This window comes from Bos mutus, chromosome 5 (genome assembly GCF_027580195.1).
Source record: "Bos mutus isolate GX-2022 chromosome 5, NWIPB_WYAK_1.1, whole genome shotgun sequence".
Taxonomy (NCBI): Eukaryota; Metazoa; Chordata; class Mammalia; order Artiodactyla; family Bovidae; genus Bos; species Bos mutus.
Genome location: NC_091621.1, coordinates 84,200,734 through 84,224,384, shown reverse-complemented (window position 1 = coordinate 84,224,384; position 23,651 = coordinate 84,200,734). Strand labels below are relative to the sequence as shown.

The window sequence follows — 23,651 nt, the reverse complement described above, 5'->3', positions numbered from 1 at the left end:
ACTGCCCTTTGACTCACTCAACACCCATTTCAACTCCATTCTCACTGCCCTCCTTAATTCTAAAAGCTGGAAAAATAAGCACTTCCTTTTCCAGACACCCCTAAGGTCGGCTTCCCTGGTGGCTCAGACGGTAAAGAACCAGCCTGTGACGCAGGAGACACGGTTCGATCCCTGGGTCAGGAAGATTCCCTGGAGAAGAGAATGGACACCCACTCCAGTATGCTTGCTTGGAAAATCCCATGCACAGAGGAGCCCGGTTCGCTATATAGTCCATGGAGTCGCAAAGAGTCGCAGAGTCGGACACGGCTGAGCGATTAACACTTTCTGCCTCCCTCATAGGCTTCCTGCTCCCCACAGGTGGCCCCAGGCACAGCCATCAGGAAGCGGGAAGCCGGGCTCCCTCACAGCAACCCCAGGTCTCCAGCCAGCCCCTAGTTACTTCTCTGTTGGACTTCTTAGGGCATGAGATGAATAGACACCTTAATTTAAACCACTAAAAAAATAAACTGCAAAATGCCTCTGGGTACTCACTCGGTTATTTTTTCTAAGAAAAACTCGCAGAAGTAGATTAAAGATACGTCTTAAAATACTTTCGAAACATTTTATCAACGGACACTGCCACCAATCCTGAATTGTTACTGACCTGGGTCCTTGGGCTTTTCAGGCAATAGAAACTGACAAGAGGTGAGACGAGAATTTCAGACAAGTCTTTCTCGAGGCTCCCGCAGAACCACCGGAGATCGAAAACTAGAACCAGGTGCCGAGGAGAGCGGGCTGGTTCCTTAAATAAGGTGAGGGTAGGGGCGGATCGGTGGGTGGGGCAGAAGGCGTGGCTTAGATGGTCTGCCCACCCCTTGGTAGTGCTGTGTGCAGGGCTCATGCGCAGTACCCTGGTTTTTGCTCCCGGCACCACAGCAGTGGCCGTTGCTTTGTAGCCTTTTTGTATCTTACTGTTCATAGTTGCCAGGACCGAGGTTATTTTTAGTCCTTTATAGTTTTTTTGTATTCTGTTGCTCAAGGAGGTGGTTACACTCTGCACTTCAGTAAAGGCTCCCAAGGTTCCCAACTATCACATGGGGCAAGCACACTGGTCACGTGCATGCGTGCTCTTTCATGACCAACTTTTTGCAGCCCTATGGACTGTAGCCCACCAGGCTCTTCTATCCATAGAATTCTCCAGGCAAGAATACTGGAGTGGGTTGCCATTCGCGTCTCCAGGGGATCTTCCCGACCCAGGGATCGAACTCAGATCTCCTGCATTGCAGGCAAATTCTTTATTACTGCACCGCCTGATAAACCCTGGGTCCTAAGTCCCAGCCTACCTCTATTTTAGTATATGCCTTTCTCTGCTGTGAATGCGTGCTAAGTCGCTTCAGTCATGTCCGATTCTATGCGACCCTATGGACTGTAGCCCTCCAGGCTCCTCTGTCCATGAAATTCTCCAGGCAAGGATACTGGAGTGGATAGCCAGGCCCTCCTCCAGGGGGTCTTCCCGATCCAGGGATCTAATCCACAGTCACTTAACGTCTCCTGTACTGGCAGGCGGGTTCTTTAGCACTAGCACCCCTGGGAAGCCCATGGGCATGTTAAGAATAGTTAACCTGAGATCTGCCGTTTTAAAATTTCCAGCTTCTGATGTATAGCAAAAACCACCACAATATTGTAAAGTAATTATCCTCCAATTGAAATAAATAAATTAAGAAAAACCATTGACAAGGCTCTAAAAAAAATTTTTCCCCAGCTTCATTGAGACAACAGACATATAATATTGCATAAGTTTACTTAACAAATTTTGAAATGCACGTGCATTATGGATTGCATTATCTTTTTTCTTTTTTTTTTGCACCATTTCCAAACTGATAGATTAAAAAAGGGTACTTCATTGTTTCAGTTTGTCTATCTTGGCTTACCAGGGATAATGCATATGTTTAGTGAATGCCTGTATTCTTTCTTTTGTAAATTTCAGGTTAGATCAGGGAACTAACTTATTGGAAGCAGCCTGCTTCCTTTCTCTTTGCTTGTGGGCAGTGTTGGGGGAAACATCTAGCCAGTTTGTTTGAAATTCCAGCAATTCTATTACATCCCTGTCACTTGCCCATAGGATGTTACAGACATGATCTCCGTTTCAGGCCTGCTCTTTGGCAGTCCAAATGTCTCCACAACCCCAGCACCCTTGGGAAGGACCTCAGTCAGAGATGTCTCCAAAAAAAAAAAAAAGTTAGGGATCCTTTGAGCATCTGCTACTTTCAGGCATATGCTGAACAAGTTTCTGAACAGCTTAAATTGCCACTTGTCATCCAAAGGGCTGAGTCATTCATCTTCTTATGTTGGGTGGAACCAGACACCCCAATAGTCAGAGGATAGCAGTTTCTTACAGGTGACACAAATGTCTGTGCAGAAATCACATTTAGCAAATATCATTTGGGTAGATCATGTCATGGATTCTTTCATGGTTGCTACTCCATGTTGTCGTGGAATAACATGTCTATATTTACAATATATTTATTGTAAATATATATATTTATGTAAATATATATATAATATATATGTAAATATATTTATGTAAATATATATAATATATATATATGTAAATATATATTTACAGAATTATATTTTACTATTATTTTTTTAGTTGCATTGCACAGCATGTGAAATCTTAGTTCCCCAACTAGGGATCAAACCCTGAACCCCCTGGAGGGTGAAGTCTTAACCACTGGACTACCAGGAAAGTCCTGTTTAAATATTTTAACTATGTTTTTGTAATCACCCAAGGCTAATGAGAATAAGAAAGTATGAATTGGGTATGAGAGCTAAAGTAAAAATTCTCAGCCTTTTTACACCTTTGTATGTCTGGATGCCAGCTTTCTGAGTCATTTTTCATTAATGATTTGTAGCCCGCAGGGCCCAAGAGGGGCTCACAGGCTCTGGATGACTCATAGACACTGAGGCTTCCAGTTCAAGAAGCAGACTGGTGATGATTTGTAAGTATTGACTGCAAGAAGCATCGTCCTTGGAAAGATGGGCTGGTATCTCCTTCCCCTATTAGAAGTTTTCAACTTATCCCCTGTGGCAGGAGGCTGACTTCTATGGACTATATGTTGTTTTTTGTTCAGTCACTAAGTTGTGTCCAACTGTTTGCAACCCCATGGACTGCAGCTCACCAGGCTCCTCTGTCCTTCGCTGTCTCCCAGACTTTGCTCAGATTCATTTTCATGAGTCGGTGATGCTATCTAACTATCTCATCTTCCACTGCCCTCTTCTCCTTTTAACTCCAATCTTTCACAGGATCAGGGTCTTTTCCAATGAATCTGATCTTCGCATCAGGTGGCCCAAAGTATTGGAGCTTCAGCTTCAGCATCAGTCCTTCCAATTCAGGATTGATTTCCTTTGGGATTGACTGGTTTGATCTCCTTGCAGTCCAAGGATTCTCAAGAGTCTTCTCCAGCTGCTGCTGCTGCTAAGTCGCTTCAGTCGTGTCCGACTCTATGCGACCCCAGAGACAGCAGCCCACCAGGCTCCCCCATCCCTGGGATTCTCCAGGCAAGAACACTGGAGTGGGTTGCCATTTCCTTCTCCAATGCATGAAAGTGAAAAGTGAAAGTGAAGTCGCTCAGTCATGTCTGACTCTAGCGACCCCACGGACTGCAGCCTACCAGGCTCCTCTGTCCATGGGATTTTCTAGGCAAAAGTACTGGAGTGGGGTGCCATTGCCTTCTCCGGTCTTCTCCAGCACCACAGTTCAAAAGCAAAGCATCAGTTCTTCAGCACTCAGCCTTCTTTAAGAGCCAGCTCCCACATCCTTTCTATATGAGTACAGATGGACAATATAAGGGGTTCTCAAACTTTTGGGTCTCACAATTCTCACATATTAAACAACTATCAAGGACTCTACATAGCTTGTTTCGTGACTTATATCTTATCAGAATTTATGGCAATAGATTATAAAGCTGAAACATGTTTGAAATATTTACTTGCTCATCAAAAATTACAGTAATAAACCCACTACATGTTAACATAAACACTTTTTAATTAAAAAAATTGCTTTGCATTATAATGCCCTTTTCTATCAGGATTAACAGAAGATAGGTGGATTTTCACATTTCCTTCTGCACTCAAGCTGCTGAAGTATCACAAGACAGCCTTTGGAAAACACCACTATTCACTACTGAGAGAATGAAAGTGGAAAAAGGCAAATACCATCTTAGTCAGGGGCGTCAGAGAATGAGATGGTTGGATGGCATCACCGAAATAATGGACATGAGTTTGAGCAAACTGCAGGACACAGTGAAGGATAGGGAAGCCTGTGTGCTGCAGTCTGTGGGGTCACAAGGAGTTGGACATGACAGCGACTGAACAACAATCCTAGTGTTATTATGAAAGCAGCTTTGACTGCAAAGATCTTCTGAGAAGGTCCAGGAAACCCTCAGGAGTTCCCAGCCACACCCAACACAACTTTGTGACCTCCGAATCTCAATGGGTTCAGCCAATGGGAGCCCTGGCAATAAGACAGAGCCATCGGAAATTTCTTGCTCTACCTCATCTTTGCAGGTGCATTCACTGAAGCTGGCTTGGTTTCTCAGAGTAAGGCTTCTTTCAAATGACTCTCTTCTATGGGTTCTATCTGCTTCTTCCATTACCCCTTTGGGCCTAGGGATAGAACATCTCTAAGTTGTTACATTTTAGTTTTGCCACACTCTATGCACACCTTCTTGGAAGGAAAGTTATGACCAACCTAGATAGCATATTGAAAAGCAGAGACATTACTTTGCCAACAAAGGTCCATCTAGTCAAGGCTATGGTTTTTCCAGTGGTCATGTATGGATGTGAGAGTTGGACTGTGAAGAAGGCTGAGCGCTCAAGAATTGATGCTTTTGAACTGTGGTGTTGGAGAAGACTCTTGAGAGTCCCTTGGACTGCAAGGAGATCCAACCAGTCCATTCTGAAGGAGATCAGCCCTGGGTGTTCTTTGGAAGGAATGATGCTAAAGCTGAAACGCCAGTACTTTAGCCACCCCATGCGAAGAGCTGACTCATTGGAAAAGACTCTGATGCTGGGAGGGATTGGGGGCAGGAGGAAAAGGGGACGACAGAGGATGAGATGGCTGGATGGCATCACCGACTCAATGGACGTGAGTTTGAGTGAACTCCGGAAGATGGTGATGGACAGGGAGGCCTGGCGTGCTGCGATTCATGGGGTTGCAAAGAGTCGGACACGACTGAACGACTGAACTGAACTGACTGATGCACACCTTCATAAATAAAAACTGAATTTATCCTGAAGCCCCTTTTTACCACCACATGTAACTCAATGAACAACACAAAAACTCAGTGAACACAAACACAAAAACTCAGTGAACAACACAGAGCCTTGCTCTGTATCGGAAGTTCTCAAGGTGTGGTCTCTGGAGCACAGGCATCAGTATCACCTGGAAAACTGTTGAGAATTAGAATTCACATTTTTGGATCACACTCTGGACAGACAGAATAAGAAATTTTAGGGATGGGGCTCAGCAATTTGTGTTTTAACAAGCTTTTCAGGTGATTCTGATACATGATAAACTGTGGCCCAGTCTAAAAACACTGCTCAAACAAGATAATGAGTAATAGAGCCCTAGTAAATTTAGAAACTGTAAAGTTAGATAAAGTTAGCCCTTGATTAATATTAGCTGTGGGAATTCCCTGGAGGTCCAGTGGTTAGGACTCGGGGCTTTCACTGCTGTGGTCCAAGTTCAATCTCTGGTCAAAGAACTAAGATCCTATAAGCTGTGTGGCACAGCCAAAAAAACAAAAACAAAAAAATTAAAAGGCTGGTTTGTATCTTTAAAAATGTAAGATATATGTACCAAAATAGCATGTAGACTCTGTTGGGTACATTTATAAAAATTGAGGTAACAGGTTTATTTTAAAAGTTAATATTTACAGCATGCTAGAAACTGCATTCTTTTTAACTATTCCAACTTATGAAAAATTGTGGATATCAAATTTTAAATGTACAAAGGGGTACATGATTATTAAAACTACTTTTGTAGGGGAATTCCCTGGTGATTCAGTGGCTAAGGCTCTGTACTTCCAGTGCAGGGAGTCTGGGTTGGATCCCTGGTCAGGGAACTAGATCCCACATGCCACAACTAAAGAGTTCACATGCTGCCACTAAAAAAACCGGGAAGATCCTGCATGCTGCCATGAAGATGGAAGATCCCAGGTGCCACAATTAAGACCTGATGCAGCTAAGCTAAATATTAAAAGTGAAAAACTTTTGAGGGTATTGAACCAGAGAAATTTGCAGATCTCTTGTCTATGGTTATCTATTTCTTTTTTTTTCCCTTTGACCAAAGATTAAACCTGTTGCCCTCTGCGATGGAAGCTTGGAATCCGACCCACCAGACAACCAAGGAATTCCCAACCTGTTTACTTTTCAACCACCCTATGGCTGTCAACTGTCAAATCACCGGGGATGGGTGAGGTACATGGATGTGATGACTGAGAAACCAACCCAACTAGCCATGCACTGAACTCTAAAGCTTACTTCCATGGCTGAGAGGTGGCCCTTACGGTAACCCCTACGCCCCCAACTTGGTGTAATGGCCTTACCAGTCTCTCTGCCCTCCTTACCACGAGCCTTGGGACTTCCTGAACTCTCTATGTACCTCTCCTATAAGAAGGGAAAGTTGGGAAAGGTGAGCTTTAGGTTGGATAGAGAGTACTGATATAGTACAAGTTTTTAAAGCATATTAATAGTCCCTCTACTATATCCTGTAACAAATACCTGTGTTGACACACTGTTTGTAAATATATGATTTTCATCTGGCTTTCTGAAACGTTGAAAGCCAGAATGAAGAGTTACAACTACTTTATACTGCTTTCTTCAAATTTTTCCTAGCATCCACATATTCCAGGATAGGACATTTTTTCCTTCTTGCAATAGTTCAAAAAATGTGCTTAGAGTAAATTAAAAGTAACATACCACACACACCAGTCAAACATAAAGACAAACTGCACAAAAATACCCAAACAAAACCCAAAGAATAACATCAACTTTCAACCTCAACATACCCATAAAAACTTGACAACAATCTCTGTATCATGACTAAAGGGAAATCTTCATCTGTTGACTATTTCTTTTGAGAAGCCATCTTCAGAAAAAGGTGACACATGTAATCATGTTTATATGGACAGACAGAGCTATACATTCTTCTCTCGTTTTTACCTCTCTTTTCGTTCACCTCCTACATTACAGACTGTATCTATTTGCACTTCATTTTGTGTATTTCTGTTTGGATGAATTCTTATACATGTGCATTTTAAATTAAATCTGTTTTAACATAGAATGAAAAAAAAAGACTGACCAGCACCGTTTTAGTTTCAACTGTGTTATATAGGAATCCCAAAGCATCACATTTCCTTGTACTCTGGGAACAATATATAGCCTGAACAAAAGGTTATACAGGGAAGGAAATGTAATTGATTCTGAAGAGCGTGAACATCTGCAGAGAATGTGTTGTAAGAGAAAACGATCTCGGAGGGTCCTGCTTATGATGATGAACGGTTTCTCGTTACCCAGGTCAGAGAAGTAACTGGCTGCCCCTGCCCCCACCCCAAGTCCAATCCCCTAAGTAGAACGAGATTACAGATGCTAGAAGCTACTTTCTATGACACCAAAACCAACGGAAAGAGGAAGTAGGTACAGAAGACTTGACAAAACTAAGTTTGCCCACTGGTGTTGAAAGGTCAGAGAAACTTTATTCTGGTGCAGATTTTGTCATTAAGTGTAAAGCGATTGTGGCCAAGTCAGTTTCTCTCTCTGAGCTTCAAGTTTCTCAGCTTCCACATGGGAGAGCTGAGTTGGACGACAGACACAGTTCTGTTTTGGTGCTGTCTGCAATGAGATTAACAGACTACTTTTTCATTGAGAAGTCTCTTAAAGTCTCAGACTTTCCATTTCACATGGGAAGAGCAAAAATTCTAACACAAGTCATTTAAGAACATCAACATTTATTTAACATGATAAAAAAGAAATGAGATATGAACATTTGCATTTAAACAATAGTAAGTAGCCTTTAATACTTACATTACGTGTGCTCATTGTATAATATATACACAATGAACATAATTACATTTGTACACAAACTAAGTACTGGATTTGAAAACCTGCTTATTGCTGTACACATCTAGTCCAATGAAGTAGAAGCCCAGTACTTCAAAATACCTACATTTTAAATTGCTTTTTAAGAAAAAGTAAGCGGTAACATTTGTGTTTAAGCTGACAAGAGTGTGGCAGTAACTGCTGACAATGCAATCTGACTGAGAAATAATTATAGCAGGAAACGAGACATACTTCACTTAGCAATAATAAAATGGCACATTTTAAATATATATATAAAATTTTTACAAATTAAGTGTGAAACAAAGCATTGCAGTAGCTGAAATGGGAGGAAGAAGGAAGAAAAAAAAAGGAAAACAAGCTTCACTGGAAATAATAACTAAATTTTCTGTACTGAAAAGTGAAAAGAAATATAAATCCACCCAGACTTTAGAAACATCAAAACCTGGAGATCAGCAACTATGTAAGCTCTGGCTGTAGACTGCACACTAAAAAGCACCTTTACTTATGTGCTTTGAAATCATAGCAGCAAGCTGGTGTCAGAGTAATAACCTTGAGATTACATTACAGAATCTTGAGTGTACATATGGGCCATTAAAGCTGTTTTGGAATAAACATTTTCCAGAAGTGATAAAACGATGCTCTGTGGCCAAAAGCATCAGAACTATGAATTTCATAGATTTAAAATATACTGTACAATATCTTCTCACATTGCCAAAGGTCCATGTCCTCAGCTCTGAATGGTTTCAACAGAAGTCAGTATAGCTGAAAAATACAGAGAAGGAAAATTACTTTGACATCTGCAAAGTTAATGAATGACCCTTTCCTAAAGTAACTGAGGGTGACATTCTCTAACAAAAGAACTGACAAGCATGGCCATGAAAATTCTAAAACATAATAACCATTGAAGGACATCTTCTCTTCATTTCCATAAGCTTAATTGACAAAGCAAAGAAACATAATGCAGTTAAATTGCAATTCAGATGGAAAAAAGGACCCAAACTTCTGGCTGAATCCAAAAGATTGACAAAATGAGCAGAGATCTGCATGACTTTACTAAAATATGTAGTATTATATTAAGCTGCCTACATAGTGGTGTGTCTGTCTTGTGTGAAACCTCCCTAAGTCTTGCCCAAAAGTTCAGAAAAATGACACACGCACAACGAGAAGATGGACTGTAAAATAATGCAAGCGTGAATGCCACTGGTTGACTGCGATGGCTGCACGCCACAAGGTTAGAAAATATCCAGCAAACCCTGGATCTCATGCCAGCAGGTAATGCCAATGGTTCTTGGGACAAAAGCAAAACAAAACAAAATCCAATAATAACAACTTAAGGAACCCGGCCATGTATTCGAGTTTTAACTGTGAACATGCCTAACTGTCATAATGGTCTGAGTACAGTGAGTTGTAACTTGTTTACTGAACCAAAAGATAATGAGAGTGGCTCTTAGAGTACATGTTCCCACCAAGACAGACAGAGGCCATTGATCAATTTTTTGCACAGGAGGCATCAAGGGCACATAATGTTTATTATCCCTGTGTTTGGTGTTATTCTGTCACTAGTGGCAACTGCCACTTCTGAATGTATTTAAAGTTTAAATGTATGAGTGACAGAGCAAAGACACAGGTAAGACTGTAACAAATATGGGGTTTATAACCCCAGAAAGGACGACAATCCTGCAGAGATCCAAATGACAACAAAGCAAGCCTCTTCTGGGCTCCAGACAGACATGATCTCAAATAAAAGTTATAGATACAAGACTGCTGCTGCTGCTGCTAAGTCGATTCAGTCGTGTCTGACTCTGTGCGACCCCAGAGACGGCAGCCCACCAGGCTCCCCCGTCCCTTGGATTCTCCAGGCAAGAACACTGGAGCGGGTTGCCATTTCCTTCTCCAATGCATGAAAGTGAAAAGTGAAAGGGAAGTCGCTCAGTCGTGTCCGACTCTTAGCGACCGCATGGACTGCAGCCCACCAGGCTCCTCCGTCCATGGGATTTTCCAGGCAAGAGTCCTGGAGTGGGGTGCCATTGCCTTCAGTTAAAAATAAATCCTCTGGCTGAAAAAAAGGGACATAGGTTACAGCTTCTACCAAAAAAGGTGTGAATGGAAGTAGATCCTAGAAAATGTGAGCACTACTGGATAAAAAACTGAGTCAAGTTAGTGTCTGTAGTCATTTATTTTGAGAATCCAAAAATCAAAGAACATGTTTATAATTATGCTCAAAAAATCTGTAGGTGTTTTCATAGCTTTAACTGTTTAACAGAAATAGGTGGTAATCCTAAGGCACTAAACATTAGAAGATCTGGCAGATACGGAGAGAAAAAAAAAAGTGCAGAAAAAGGTATAAAATGCTGACTCTATACCTCACAGCTTTTCTGAAAAATAAAGTATGAAAGTACAAAATTGATGTAAAATGTACCAATTGTTGATAAAGTTTAAAAGTAACACTTCAGGGAGCTTCCCTGGTGGCTTATGGGTAAAGACTCCACCTGCAATGCACGAGACATGGGTTAGATCCCTCATCCAGGAAGATCCCACATGCTGTGAGAACAGCTAAGCCTGAGCACCACAACTATTGAGCCTGAACTCTTAGAGCCTGGGCGCTCCAACTACTGGAGCCTGTGTGCCCTAGAGCCTATGCTCTGGGACAAGAGAAGCCACTGCAACGAGAAGTCGATGCACCGCAACTACAGAGTAGACTCCACTTGCTGCAACTAGAGAAAACCCCGAATAGCAACAAAGTTCGAGCACAGCCAAAAATAAAGGCATAAAATTAAGAAAAAAAAAAAAGGACCTTAGAAAATTATTCTCATTTCTAAATTGTGGTCAAAGAAATATTGGTTGAGAAAGGGCCCTTCTCCCTGTCCCCACTAGTGGCTTTTAGATAACTACTTTACTGACTTAAAAGTATTCAGAAATAATTTCTGATGGATCTTAAAAGATTTTAGATTCCATATCTAGTTGGCTGTACCATGACAACCTCTTTATCCTTAAAAATAATTAGCAAACTCTCAATATGTAAGATACGTCACCCTGACTGTAAAAAACATTTCTGGATCAAAATGTAATGACTTGAACAGAATTCCCAGACCCGACTATGGAAAGAACCATGAGCTGGGAACACAGCTGCAAAACACCAGGGGGCCTGTCCTGGCACAGGCCCTTCCCTCCGAGTTGGGGTGTTTTTACAGACAATGAAAGAAGAGACAGGAGAAAATGTGGTCACGGAGCGCATCACTGAAGGGCCGATGTTGGAAAGCTTTATTGCCCATGGTTTAAGTTCTTGGTCTACTTGCTCTGCCAACTATCACTAATACACAGGACAGAATTCATTGCAGGTTTTGGTCACTCAAACAACAGAGGAATAAAAGTCAAGTTGAAACCTTTAACGGTAAACCACAGAATCGAAAGGAAATGACGTACTTGTTGTGAGACTACACACACATGAAGTGTGAGCCTTCCGTGAGCTGCGGCTGCGCGGACGGGACGGGTGATGCGGAGGAGTCGGGAGACGGAGGCAGGCTTTGCGCTAGAACACACCGAGAAAATGGGACAAGGTCAAAGCCGCGGAGACACCTCTGGAGCAGAAAATTCTGATGCTGTGGTCCCAGCACGATAAGAACATGTTCCGGGAAGGAATTATTAGCTGCATTTGGCTTCTGCGTTTTGGCTATTCTGACAGCTAATTATTCAGGATGAAATGTCTCTTGAAGACTGTTTAAAAATTCTTCTTCCTTGTACACCTTAAACTTATATAATGTTATATGCCAATTATATTGCAGTGAAACTGGAAAAAATTAAGAATTCTCTTTTTAATTTTTTTGTTTCAAGGTTAATTTTCAGGTGTCTTTAGTGACTTAACACTTTCTCACTTTAAAAGGTTTTTCTAGTTCCACGCAGCTAAATATTACAGATGGTTTAAGTGCTGGGGTTTAAACATATCCACATAGCCCTTTGGGCTTCTCTGGTGGCACAGTGGTTAAAAATCCGCCTACCAGTGCAAGAGACCCAAGATTCAATCCCTGGGTCAGGAAGATTCCTGGAGTAGGAAATGGTAACCCACTGCAGTATTCTTGCCTGGAAAATCCCATGGACAGAGGAGCCTAGTCTGCTAGGGGTTGCAAAGAGTGGGACAGGCCTGAGCGCGTGCGCGCACGCGCACACACACACACATACACACCCTTTAACCCAGACCTGCTGTATGAATAACCTGATGTGACCAATGATAATTTTTTGTAAAAAATGAGAATGCCCATGCACATTGCCTTGAAAGTGATGAGACAAGGAAAATACAGTGCTTCACACTGGTTACAAAGGAACATGGCTGATAATATACATTTCCATGTTACAGGTATATAAGATACAGAAAATGCTCTTAAGAACAGTCCTAGGTAATTGAATTTCATTGTGCTTACCCTTCTGCAAAAAGACTAGGGGTGGGGGGTGGGAGGTGGAGAAAGGAAATAGATTTTGCTTATGGACTATGAGAAGGAAAGCTGATGATTTATACTAGTGGTATGATTGTCCTATGCCCTACCCTTGCCAAAAATCATAAAAAATATTTTGAAGAATCCAGAAAGTATAAAAGAACAGCATAGACAAAAATATATTTTTTTACATGCTATACAGTTCATGATCCTTTACTATCAGAAAAACCCAGATGTGGATTATGGTAGGAGCTAAGTAAATCCATTCTACTATTAATAGTTTAGATTTTCAATCTTCCACAGTTCCCAGAGGGGGAGAGGTTTATGAATACTCTGGGAATGCAATGTCAGAGAAATAGGTAGAATTTCCAAGTTGTAAAAGATCTTCTTAGAAAAAAGTTTAAGGTATGTGTTAAGGTTAAGATCAAAAAAACAAACGAAGGAAGTGACATCCAAGCTGGAGAGAGAGGGCAGCTCTAATTGCTGAGACAGGACTGGCCCTGGATCCTGAGTAGCAGCAGTCTTCCTGACCATGCAGGTGTGGGAAGGCAAATACCTCTCAGTCTGCAGCTGATGCTCCCGAGTGGCTCCCTTGCTAGAGTCTCCACACAGCAAATAAATTCAGAGGTTCAGAGGAAGCACCGGTGAGAAAACTAGGAAACGTGTAATATCTACCTGCCATTGTCTGATTTCCTCTAGAAGCCTCAGGAGTTAGTTCATAAGAAAGAACGTTTTCTTCCTGCTCATGAATATCATCCTTTGTATCTTCTGCAGGGGGGCCTTCTGGTTTATGATTTGGGATCTGTGACTCCTCTTGAGGGCTAATGAAAATAGAAATATATTTTAAAATTTGTTATTTTTAAATCTATTTTTATTATTATTATTATTTTGGCTGCAGAGTGTGTGGAATCCCAGTTTCCCAACCAGGGACTGAACCCACGCCCCCTGTTTTGAAAGTGTAGAGTCTTAACCACTGAATTGCCAGGGAAGCCCCCCAAATTTGTTACATTAGAATGCAATTTTTTTCTTCCAACTGTTATGAAAAATCTTTACAGAAATGATGCAGCCATCTATATTTCATAACTGCTAACATTTTGCTCAAAGTTTTTTTTAAATCCACATTTTGTCAATTTTGTTTCATTCTAAGCCCTCAGCCTGCTCCTCCCCAAATTATTTTCAACCAGATTAAGGACCTATCACTCAATCTGTAAATACCATCAGATACCATCAGATAGATACCCAATCAGTGTTCAAATGATCTCAACTGCTTTATAACATCATCTTAAGAGTTACCTGTTTAAATCAGGATCCAAACAAAGTCTGATTATATTTGCCTGACAAGTCCCTTAATGTCTAATCTAAAACACACCACCCCAAGGCTTCCCTGCTGGCTCAGTGGTGAAGAACCTGCCTGCTAATGCAGGAGACATGGGTTCAATTCCTGATCCAGGGAGATCCCACATGCCTCGGGGCAACTAAGCTGTGTACCACAACTGCTGAGCCCACAAGCCCAGAACCTGTGCTCCCTAACGAGAGAAGTCACTGCAGTGAGAAGCCCGAGCACCGCAACAGAGAGGAGCCCTGCTCAAAGCAGCTAGAGCCCGCCCCAGAGCAGCAATGAAGATCTAGTGCAGCCAAAAATAAATAAGTAAATAAAACAAAACACAAACTAAAAGACCCCAGATTCACTTTTGCTATTCATTTCAGAGATAAGGCACTCCTATTACATGAAATCACAGTATTTCTCTTTTCTAGCACTGAGAATGTTTTTATGGAGGGTGAGATTGAGGAGATGCATTTTAAAAGGCTAGTTAACAAATACAATTAAAAAATAAACAGAAAATCACTATAATTTTTGGAATGCTTATCAGACAGCTTAGACAGCTGATCAACGTCTGTCATTAGACAGACAATGGTAAGGTGCTTACTTTGCTACAGCTTGTGTGCCTAGAGATAGTTAGGAAGTTTGAGATCAATGTGTACACACTGCTATATTTAAAATGGATTGCCAACAAAGTACTACTGAATAGCACAGGGAACTCTGCTCAATGTTATGTGGCAGCCTGGATGGGAGGAGAGTCTGGGGGAGAATGGATACACGTATATGTCTGGCTGAGTCCCATTGCTGTCCACCTGAAATTATCACAATACTGTTAATTGGCTATACTCAATTATAAAATAAAAAGCTAAAATCACTTCCTAGGTGTTTAGCACAGAGTTAAGTGCTGCACATTTATTTTCTTATTTAATCCTTAAAACACACTTGTGAGATGGTTACTACTATTACCCTCATTTTTACAGGTGAGATACTCGAATTTAAGGTTATGTAACTTGCTTAAGATCCTACAGCTTGTAAGATATTACGGGAGTGGCATCTAAGACCTCTAACCATGAAAGTTACCATTTTTAAGCAGGTGAATTTAATTTAATGAATGATCCCTTTGTTTGCTTGTTTGTTTTCTCTAATTATTACCTGTATGGCACATGTTCAGGCACCTCTTTTTTGTCTCCTTCTTTATCCATCACTTCCTCAGAATTCACTCCATTTGGCTCAGGTGTGAAAAGTGTTTCAGAAAAAACATTTTCAGTTTTTTTAAACTACGGAAGAAGGAAAAATTTGCTTTTTCAAATGATTATTTTTTACCATATTTGCTATATGAGTGAATTATCTAGAATGATTCCCAAATAAAAGTTTATTAAATACTATACCATATCAAATATTTACTGAAATATATTTTAGAATCAAGTATATTAAAAATAGTGACATCCTTTCCTACATCAGAAGGACAAAAAGTGCACTGCCATTAGCTGGCTGCTTTGGGATTAAAGATTCTTTAATTGGGGTAATGGTAATTTATTCCAGCCTCAACTGATCATGTTTTAAGTTTTCAGTTAACCCAGTTTTTGACGTGGCTGAATATATTGATCGAATTACACGAAACCTATCATTTCACTGAGATCAGCATCCTCTGTGACAGAAAGCCACACAAAACTATCTTCAACCTTCCCACCTGATCTCATCTTAAAAAATCTATCCCTTTGGAATATGTGTCCTAAAATAATCTCGCTACCTCTCCGCTGAAATCCGTATTTTGAGGTTCAGCTTCTTTTAGTTGAACAGTGTCTGTGGCAGGAGTGTCATGGTTTGGCTTCATGTCATTTTCTCTGATGACAGTGTCCAGTTCCTTAGAGTTATCATCCTTTCTTCGAGCCTGTTCAACAGATAAGACAGTATTTTAGATTCATACTATACAGGTATGTGTAGTTTCCAGATAGTACCTGCTAATTTTTTTTTTAAGTTGGCCCTTCATTTGCAAAGTTTCCTTATGAGAAACAACAGTAGCATCTTATATATGTTAATCGTCTATTTGGTAATGTGTAGAATGTACAGTTACTCAACTGTTAACCTCTCCTAGAAATGCCTGCTCTCCAACTACGCTAAGAGATTTCCATGATGATGGGGAGGCACTTTCAGTTATTCCACATCAATAAACAGGGATCGACCAACTGAAGCCTCTGGAAAGGTTCACTAGTCTGCTCTGATTTATGAATCAGGATAACCAACAAACAAATAATAAGAGATGGAATGGTGTCTCTTCATAAGACTGAAGTTAAAATGTGCTGCATACTACAACTTTTATTCCAAAGCTCTCCCCGGCTACAATTTAGGTCATGCTAAATTAGGATACAGAGTATTGCACATTTTATTGGGAGGGGAATTGGGGACTATCTTACATGGAAATTTTACATTTGTTGAAAGCAAATTTTATCTTCTTAGTATTTCTGTGACATATACAGAACAGGTTATGTCTTTACTGATTTATAGTAGAGGAGATTAAGTTTACAAGCAATAGGAGGGCAGTCAACAAGTAATTTAGCCCAGGTTTTTTTGAATCCAGGGCTATTTCCATTTTACCAAGCCGTCTTGGCATATCATAAGAGTTAAATAATATAACTATCTATGTTGCCAATATTTAAAAACCCATCTACCATGTAACTCTATGATTCTAAGATTCAACTGATATTAGATTTACCCACAAGAATGAGTAAAAACAACTGATATAAATACCTGGGTAATCCTGAATGGATTATCCCTTAAATTTGAAGGACTTGGTAAGGGTGACTGGTCTAAAGCACCAATAAGGTTTAATCCTTTTTTCTTTTCCCTTAAGCATGCTTGTTGATGCCTCCTGATTCTTTCCATTTGCTCTTCCACAGTCATCCTAGGTCGAGTGCTTTCAGCTAAACAGAGCTGCTCCACTGCACTTCTTGGTCGTTCCTTTAAATTAAAAATAAACAGATGAATCCTGAATACAGGGTAAAAGTATGTTAAAACAAAAAAACGTTTAAAATGGACTTCCGTGGTGGCACAGTGGATATGAACCTGCATACTAATGCAGGGGACATGGTTCAGTCCCTGGTCTGGCAAGATCCCACATGCCACAGAACAACTGTGCCACAAAAGTCCTTGCTCTAAAGTCCTCGAGCTGCAACTACTGAAGCGTGCAGGCCGTACAACCCGTGCTCCACAACAAGAGAGGCACCACAACAAAGAGCCCACACACCACACTGAGGAGAAGCTCCCGATCACCACAACTAGAGAAAAGCCTTTGAAAAAAGAAGCAATGAAGATGCAGCACAAAAATAAACCTAATATTTTTAATTTAAAAAAAAAAGTGTTTTAAAATGCATTAATTTTGTTGGCAAAACCAAAAGTGGCAGGTTTAGATGTCATTTACATAACACCAGAAAGGCAGATTACGAGTACACTGATGCATGATCAGTGATGGAGAGCGAGAGAGGTGGGAGGTAGGAGGAAGGGGAGAAAAGAGGAACTTAAGGAAGATATTTGCTCGTTTAAAACAAAATACCAAATGGTATGGCAGCTCTGAAGTGACCCTACCTCACAGTGCTAAAATGGGAAATTGTATAAAACTCAAATTAGGAGAAAAAAGAGGCATAACTTCTAAATATCAGTAATTTTTTTTCCCCTATGTTGCACAAGATTTTCATTATGGGATGTGGGTTCTAGTTCTCTGACCAGGAACAAACCTGGGCCCCCTACACTGGGAGAGTGAAGTCTTAACCACTGGACCACCAGGGAAGTCCCTCAGTAATTTTTGTTATTACAGTAAAAAATGTAGTGTTTCAAGTCACACTTTTTTTTTTTCACTGTGAAAAGACTGGTAGAGAAGACATTCTTAGTTTATGAGCAATAATAAAACTAAGGAAGAATTTATTTTCTATAAATCAGATGGCTATATTTTATATAAATATATATATATGCATATACATGGTTCACTTTTATGGTTTACTGAACGGTTTAAAAACATCAGTCACATTAAACAACCAGTTTTTACTTCTCACTTTCTTACTAAGTACACCAATAACTGTCAAAAGGAAATTTTAGCTTATTTGATATAACAGAAACTTTAGAGATTAAACATGTATGGACATCACCAGATGGTCAACACCGAAATAAGACTGATTATATTCTTTGCAGCCAAAGATGGAGAAGCTCTATACAGTCAGCAAAAACAAGACGGGGAGCTAACTGTGGCTCAGATCATGAGCTCCTTATTGCCAAATTCAGATTGAAATTGAAGAAAGTAGGAAAAACCACTAGACCATTCAGGTATGACCTAAACCAAATCCCTTACGATTATACAGTTGAAGTGAGAAATAGATTTAAGGGACTAGATCTGATCGACAGAGTGCCTGATGAACTATGGAATCAGGTTCGTGACATTGTACAGGAGACAGGGATCAAGATCATCCCCAAGAAAAAGAAATGCAAAAAAGCAAAATGCCTGTCTGGGGAGAAATTACAAATAGCTGTGGAAAGAAAAGAAGCGAAAAACAAAAGGAGAAAAGGAAAGATATACCCATTTGAATGCAGAGTTCCAAAGAATAGCAAGGAGAGATAAGAAAGCCTTCCTCATTGATCAATGCAAAGAAACAGAATGGGAAAGACTAGAGAACTCTTCAAGAAAATTAGAGACACCAAGGGAATATTTCATGCAAAGATGGACTCTATAAATGACGGAAAGGGTATGGACCTGACAGAAGCAGAAGATATTAAGAAGACGTAGCAAGAATACACAGAACTGTACAAAAAAGATTTCACGACCCAGTTAATCATGATGGTGTGATCACTCATCTAGAGCCAGACATCCTAGAATGTGAAATCAAGTGGGCCTTAGGAAGCATCATTATGAACAAAGCTAGTGGAGGTGATGGAATTCCAGTTGAGCTGTTTCAAATCCTGAAAGATGATGCTGTGAAAGTGCTGCACTTAATATGTCAGCAAATTTGGAAAACTCAGCAGTGGCCATAGGACTCGGAAAGGTCAGTTTTCATTCTAATCCCGAAGAAAGGCAATGCCAAAGAATGATCAAACTACTGCACAATTGCACTCATCTCTTACGCTCGTAAAGTAATGCTCAAAATTTTCCAAGCCAGGCTTCAGCAATACATGAACTGTGAACTTGCAATGTTCAAGCTGGTTTTAGAAAAGGCAGAGGAAGAGATCAAATTGCCAACATTTGCTGGATCATCGAAAAAGCAAGACAGTTCCAGAAAAACATCTATTTCTGCTTTATTGACTATGCCAAAGCCTTTGACTGTGTGGATCACAATAAACTGTGGAAAATTCTGAAAGAGATGGGAATACCAGACCACCTGATCTGCCTCTTGAGAAATCTGTATGCAGGTCAGGAAGCAACAGTTAGAACTGAACATGGAACAACAGACTCATTCCAAATAGGAAAAGAAGTACGGCAAGGCTATATATTGTCACCCTGCTTATTTAACTTATATGCAGAGTACATCATGAGAAACACTGGGCTGGAGGAAGCACAAGCTGGAATCAAGACTGCCGGGAGAAATATCAATAATCTCCGACATGAAGATGACACCACCCTTATGGAAGAAAGTGAAGAAGAACTAAAGAGCTTCTTGATGAAAGTGAAAGAAGAGAGTGAAAAAGTTGGCTTAAAGCTCAACATTCAGAAAACTAAGATCATGGCATCTGGTCCCATCACTTCATGGGAAACAGACGAGGAAACAGTGCCTGACTTTATTTTTTTAGGCCCAAAATCACTGCAGATGGTGATTGCAGCCATGAAATGAAAAGACATGTACTCCTTGGAAGAAAAGTTATGACCAACCTAGATAGCATATTGAAAAGCAGAGACATTACTTTGTCAACAAAGATTCGTCTAGTCAAGGCTACGGTTTTTCCAGTGGTCACGTATGGATGTGAGAGTTGGACTGTGAAGAGAGCTGAGTGTCGAAGAATTGATGCTTATGTACTGTGGTGTTGGAGAAGACTCTTGAGAGTCCCTTGGACTTCGAGGAGATCCAACCAGTCCATCCTAAAGGAGATAAGTCCTGGGTGTTCATTGGAAGGACTGATGTTGAAGCTGGAAGTCCAATACTTTGGCCACCTGATGTGAACAGCTGACTCATTGGAAAAGACCCTGATGCTGGGAAAGATTGAATACATGAGGAGAAGGGGATGACAGAGGATTAGATGGTTAGATGGCATCACTGACTCAATGGACAAGAGTTTGGGTAAACTCTGGGAATTGGTGACAGACAGGAAGGCCTGGTGTGCTGCGGTTCACGGGGTTGCAAAGAGTCAGACACGACTGAGCAACTAAACTGAACTGAACTGAACTGAAGATCTACAGAAGAGAGTGCATAGGTGTTTTGTGCCCTCTGGACTCAACTGCTGAGGACTGACTAGGATGTTGGTGTGGAGTTGCTAGAGTTTTGGAAAGAACCCAGGGCAGAGGTTAAGTATTGTCAGAATTTTGGGGATATACTTTGTACTTGTACTTTAGTATCTTTCAAGAATAATCATCATTTGTTGTGCTTTTCAGTCTTTTCTTATCATTTTATCTCATACCAAATAAATAGAATTTATAAAGATGAAAAGTTTAAAAAAAAGGTGAAAAGTAAAAGTCCTTTTGCAGTCCAAATTTCGAAAGAGTACTTGGGGAAGTGAGTTAAATCCTCTGGGAATCTTCCCAAGAAGACCAAGGTTAGACTGGTGAAAAGTCAGTTTGAATTAAATGGATCTTAGATGAAAGTGTGAAAAATAGAGGATTTCCTTCTCATTCTTAATTCACATTTCTCATTGTAACCAGAGGACTGCTGCTGCTGCTAAGTCACTTCAGTTGTGTCCGACTCTGTGCGACCCCATAGACGGCAGCCCACCAGGCTCCCCCGTCCCTGGGATTCTCCAGGCAAGAACACTGGAGTGGGTTTCCATTTCCTTCTCCAGTGTGTGAAAGTGAAAAGTGAAAGTGAAGTCACTCAGTCGTGTCCAACTCTTAGCGACCCCATGGACTGGCAGCCCACCAGGCTCCTCCGTCCGTGGGATTTTCCAGGCAAGAGTGCTGGAGTGGGTGCAAAGTCTAAGTCTCCCACAGCAGAAAGGCCCTGAAAACTCAGGCTGGCTTGTAAATCCATCAGCTTGTCTGACCACAGAATGTGTTTATCACTCTCTTAAGGAAATTCTTAGAGGTGTCAAGGAGCAGCTATCTGAGAACAGATTCCACAAACTGGTCACTAAAGGCTTCATGTGGAGTCTGAGCAAAGAAAACCTAAATTAGGCCTGTCCTCTGAGGTGCCAACTGTGTGGCTGCTAAATCACTTCAGTCGTATCTGACTCTGTGACCTCATGGCCTGTAGCCTGCCAGGCTCCTCTGTTCATGGGATTCTCCAGGCAAGAATACTGGAGTGGGTTGCCATTTCTTCCTCCAGGGGATCTTCCAACCCAGGGACTGAACCCACATCTCCTGTATGGGCAGGCACATTGAACCCACATCTCCTGTATGGGCAGGCGCATTGAACCCACATCACCTGTAGGGCAGGCGCCATGCCTGGTGGCGCATGGTACCGCTGCACGCCACCAGGGCTTCCTGAGGTGCTAATTCCCTGAATGTAATTTTAGAAATTAAGATTGCTAATTTTTTCTTAGAATATGTAAAAAAAAAGTTTTGATGGGAATTCCCTGGTGGTCTAGTGGTTAGCACTCCGAACTTCCACTGCCAGGGGCATGGGTTTGATTCCTGGTTGGAGAACTAAGATCCTGCAAGCTGCGTGGTGCGCCAAAAAAAATTTCCAAAACAACCCCCTAAAATTAAAACGTACATAAATGTGGCAATAAATAGGTTTCAGAATCCTTCTAGAAATTAATGGACAGTTAAATACCGTTCTTGAATCCATCATCTTCTTAGTTTTCCTTAACGTTACATATGAGGCTATTGTCGAAGATTCGGGTGTTGGTGATTTTGTTCTTGGAGGGACTACTCCAACAGGAAAGTGGGAACCTAAAAGTAAAAAGAGTAGTAAGTTCTATAAAACATCTTCACATGACACCATCTCTCTCACTGATCTATTCAGTTTCTGAGACTTTTAAAATTAGAATGCAAATTTATTGTTTGAAAAGAGATAGGGAAACATAATAACCCTTCATTAGTCATTTTATCTATAAGCCAGCAATGATGCTAACCAGACAAATTTAAGGTTAGATTTAGAAGTAAAGTTCTACTGACTATAACAGATGACATTAAAACATTATAAAAATTCAGTAATACTCAATGGGTCATATATCTTCACAACAGCTCTGTAAAGACAAGAAGGTAAAGGAAATGCAGTTTCTGGGTTAATGGACTTCTTCACATCCATATAGCTCAGCAGCATCATGGCTGGGGTTTCTGCTTTTCCTGTTGTTGCTCTCCTTCTTCATGAAATATTTACAATTATTTTCAGAAGCTGAAAGTACCTTAATCTAATCCTGTCACACAGATTAGCAAAGTTATTGTTGAAAGGTAGTCATTTACCTAAATGTCCTTCATTTTCATTTAATCTCTTTTGATCACACTGCACTACCTCAGTAAAGAATCTACTAACAACGTTAAGAGAAGTTAACTATAGGTAATTGAAGTTAACTTTTCTTTCGCATTTCTGAAAATCTCTAGAATGAATACATACTACTTTTATAATTAGAAAACAACACACAGCTGTACACACAAAATCATTAACATAACAATAAAAGCTAGTGGTCAGTTAACAGAAAATGTATTCACTTGTATCATAGTTGTCTTGTTTAAGCAGAAGAGGCGCACTTTTGTCCTTGGAGGACACAAGTAAAGGAAGGAATTAATCAAATCTTGATGGTTTGTTGAAAAAAAAAAAAAAATCACTCTCATGGGGCTCACTAACGTTACATGAACTAAGTATCAACAGAAAAATGAAATCTTATTTTTCCCACTAAAACCAGATAGTGGTCAACCATTCACGGTCCCTATAGGTTAAGAACCAGACGATCTGCAGCTGAATCAAGGCAAAATATTATGAAACTGTGTATTTATGAGAATTGTATATTTGAGAATGTGAAGAGCTGGACTGCTATGTTACAAGTAATTTTATAAAGCAAACAAAAGACTTTTCTGTTGTGCCAGTCAATGGTCCATTTTTTTTTTTTATTGAAGGATAATTGCTTTACAATAGTGGTCCATTTTTAAGAGCTCTATTTTAAGTCATGTGGTACAATATAAATTACACTGTAATTGATCTGTATACTTCAGACAATTTATTCAGATGAGAGCCTATTACACTTTTTTAAATTTAAAAAAATTTTATTTTTAGGATTACACTTAAAAAAAAAAAAACCCAAATTTTAAAAGAGGAAAAACTTTGAGAGAACATATTTCAGACAGTACAGTTTTTATGAGTAAATATATCTATGAGTTTTTTGCTGAAGAGTATTAAAATCTGTTTATCCATACTCTTCTTGACAGATATGTGACTGCTTCCAGTTTTTGTCTACTATGAATTAAAGCTTGCTTTAAAGACCCTTGAATAAGTCTTTGTGAGGAGTTATGTTTTCATTTTTCTTAGGTAGATACATAGGATTCCTAAGTTTGATAAATGCATGTTTAACTTTATAAGAAGCTGCCAGACTACTGTTCTATCTTCGACCACCTCAGAAATGGGTGTGAATTTCAGCTGGTCCGCATCCTAACCAACACTAGGTAGTCAGTCAGTCTTTTAAGTTCAATCATTTTAGATGGTGTGCGTTGTGATTTTTATTTGCATTAAAACTGC

At 40.3% G+C, this 23,651-nt stretch overlaps 1 protein-coding gene across 3 annotated transcripts in view; it reads right to left on the bottom strand.

The window, feature by feature from the left end:
* Positions 1-7,966: 7,966 nt before the first annotated feature.
* The window catches only part of PLEKHA5 (pleckstrin homology domain containing A5), a 262,209-nt gene continuing 246,524 nt past the window's right edge, over positions 7,967-23,651 (bottom strand). Inside the window, exons 21-27 of one of the 3 annotated variants that reach the window (XM_070371158.1) lie at positions 21,753-21,871; positions 16,600-16,809; positions 15,602-15,742; positions 15,004-15,128; positions 13,206-13,351; positions 11,527-11,632; positions 7,967-8,865 (exon numbers count right to left, since the gene is read on the bottom strand). In XM_070371158.1, coding sequence (XP_070227259.1) covers positions 11,538-11,632; positions 13,206-13,351; positions 15,004-15,128; positions 15,602-15,742; positions 16,600-16,809; positions 21,753-21,871 — 836 coding nt within the window. In that variant the 3' untranslated portion in view covers positions 7,967-8,865; positions 11,527-11,537. The remainder of the gene's footprint in view (positions 8,866-11,526; positions 11,633-13,205; positions 13,352-15,003; positions 15,129-15,601; positions 15,743-16,599; positions 16,810-21,752; positions 21,872-23,651) is intronic. The other 2 variants (XM_070371156.1, XM_070371157.1) reach the window with 2 other exon arrangements.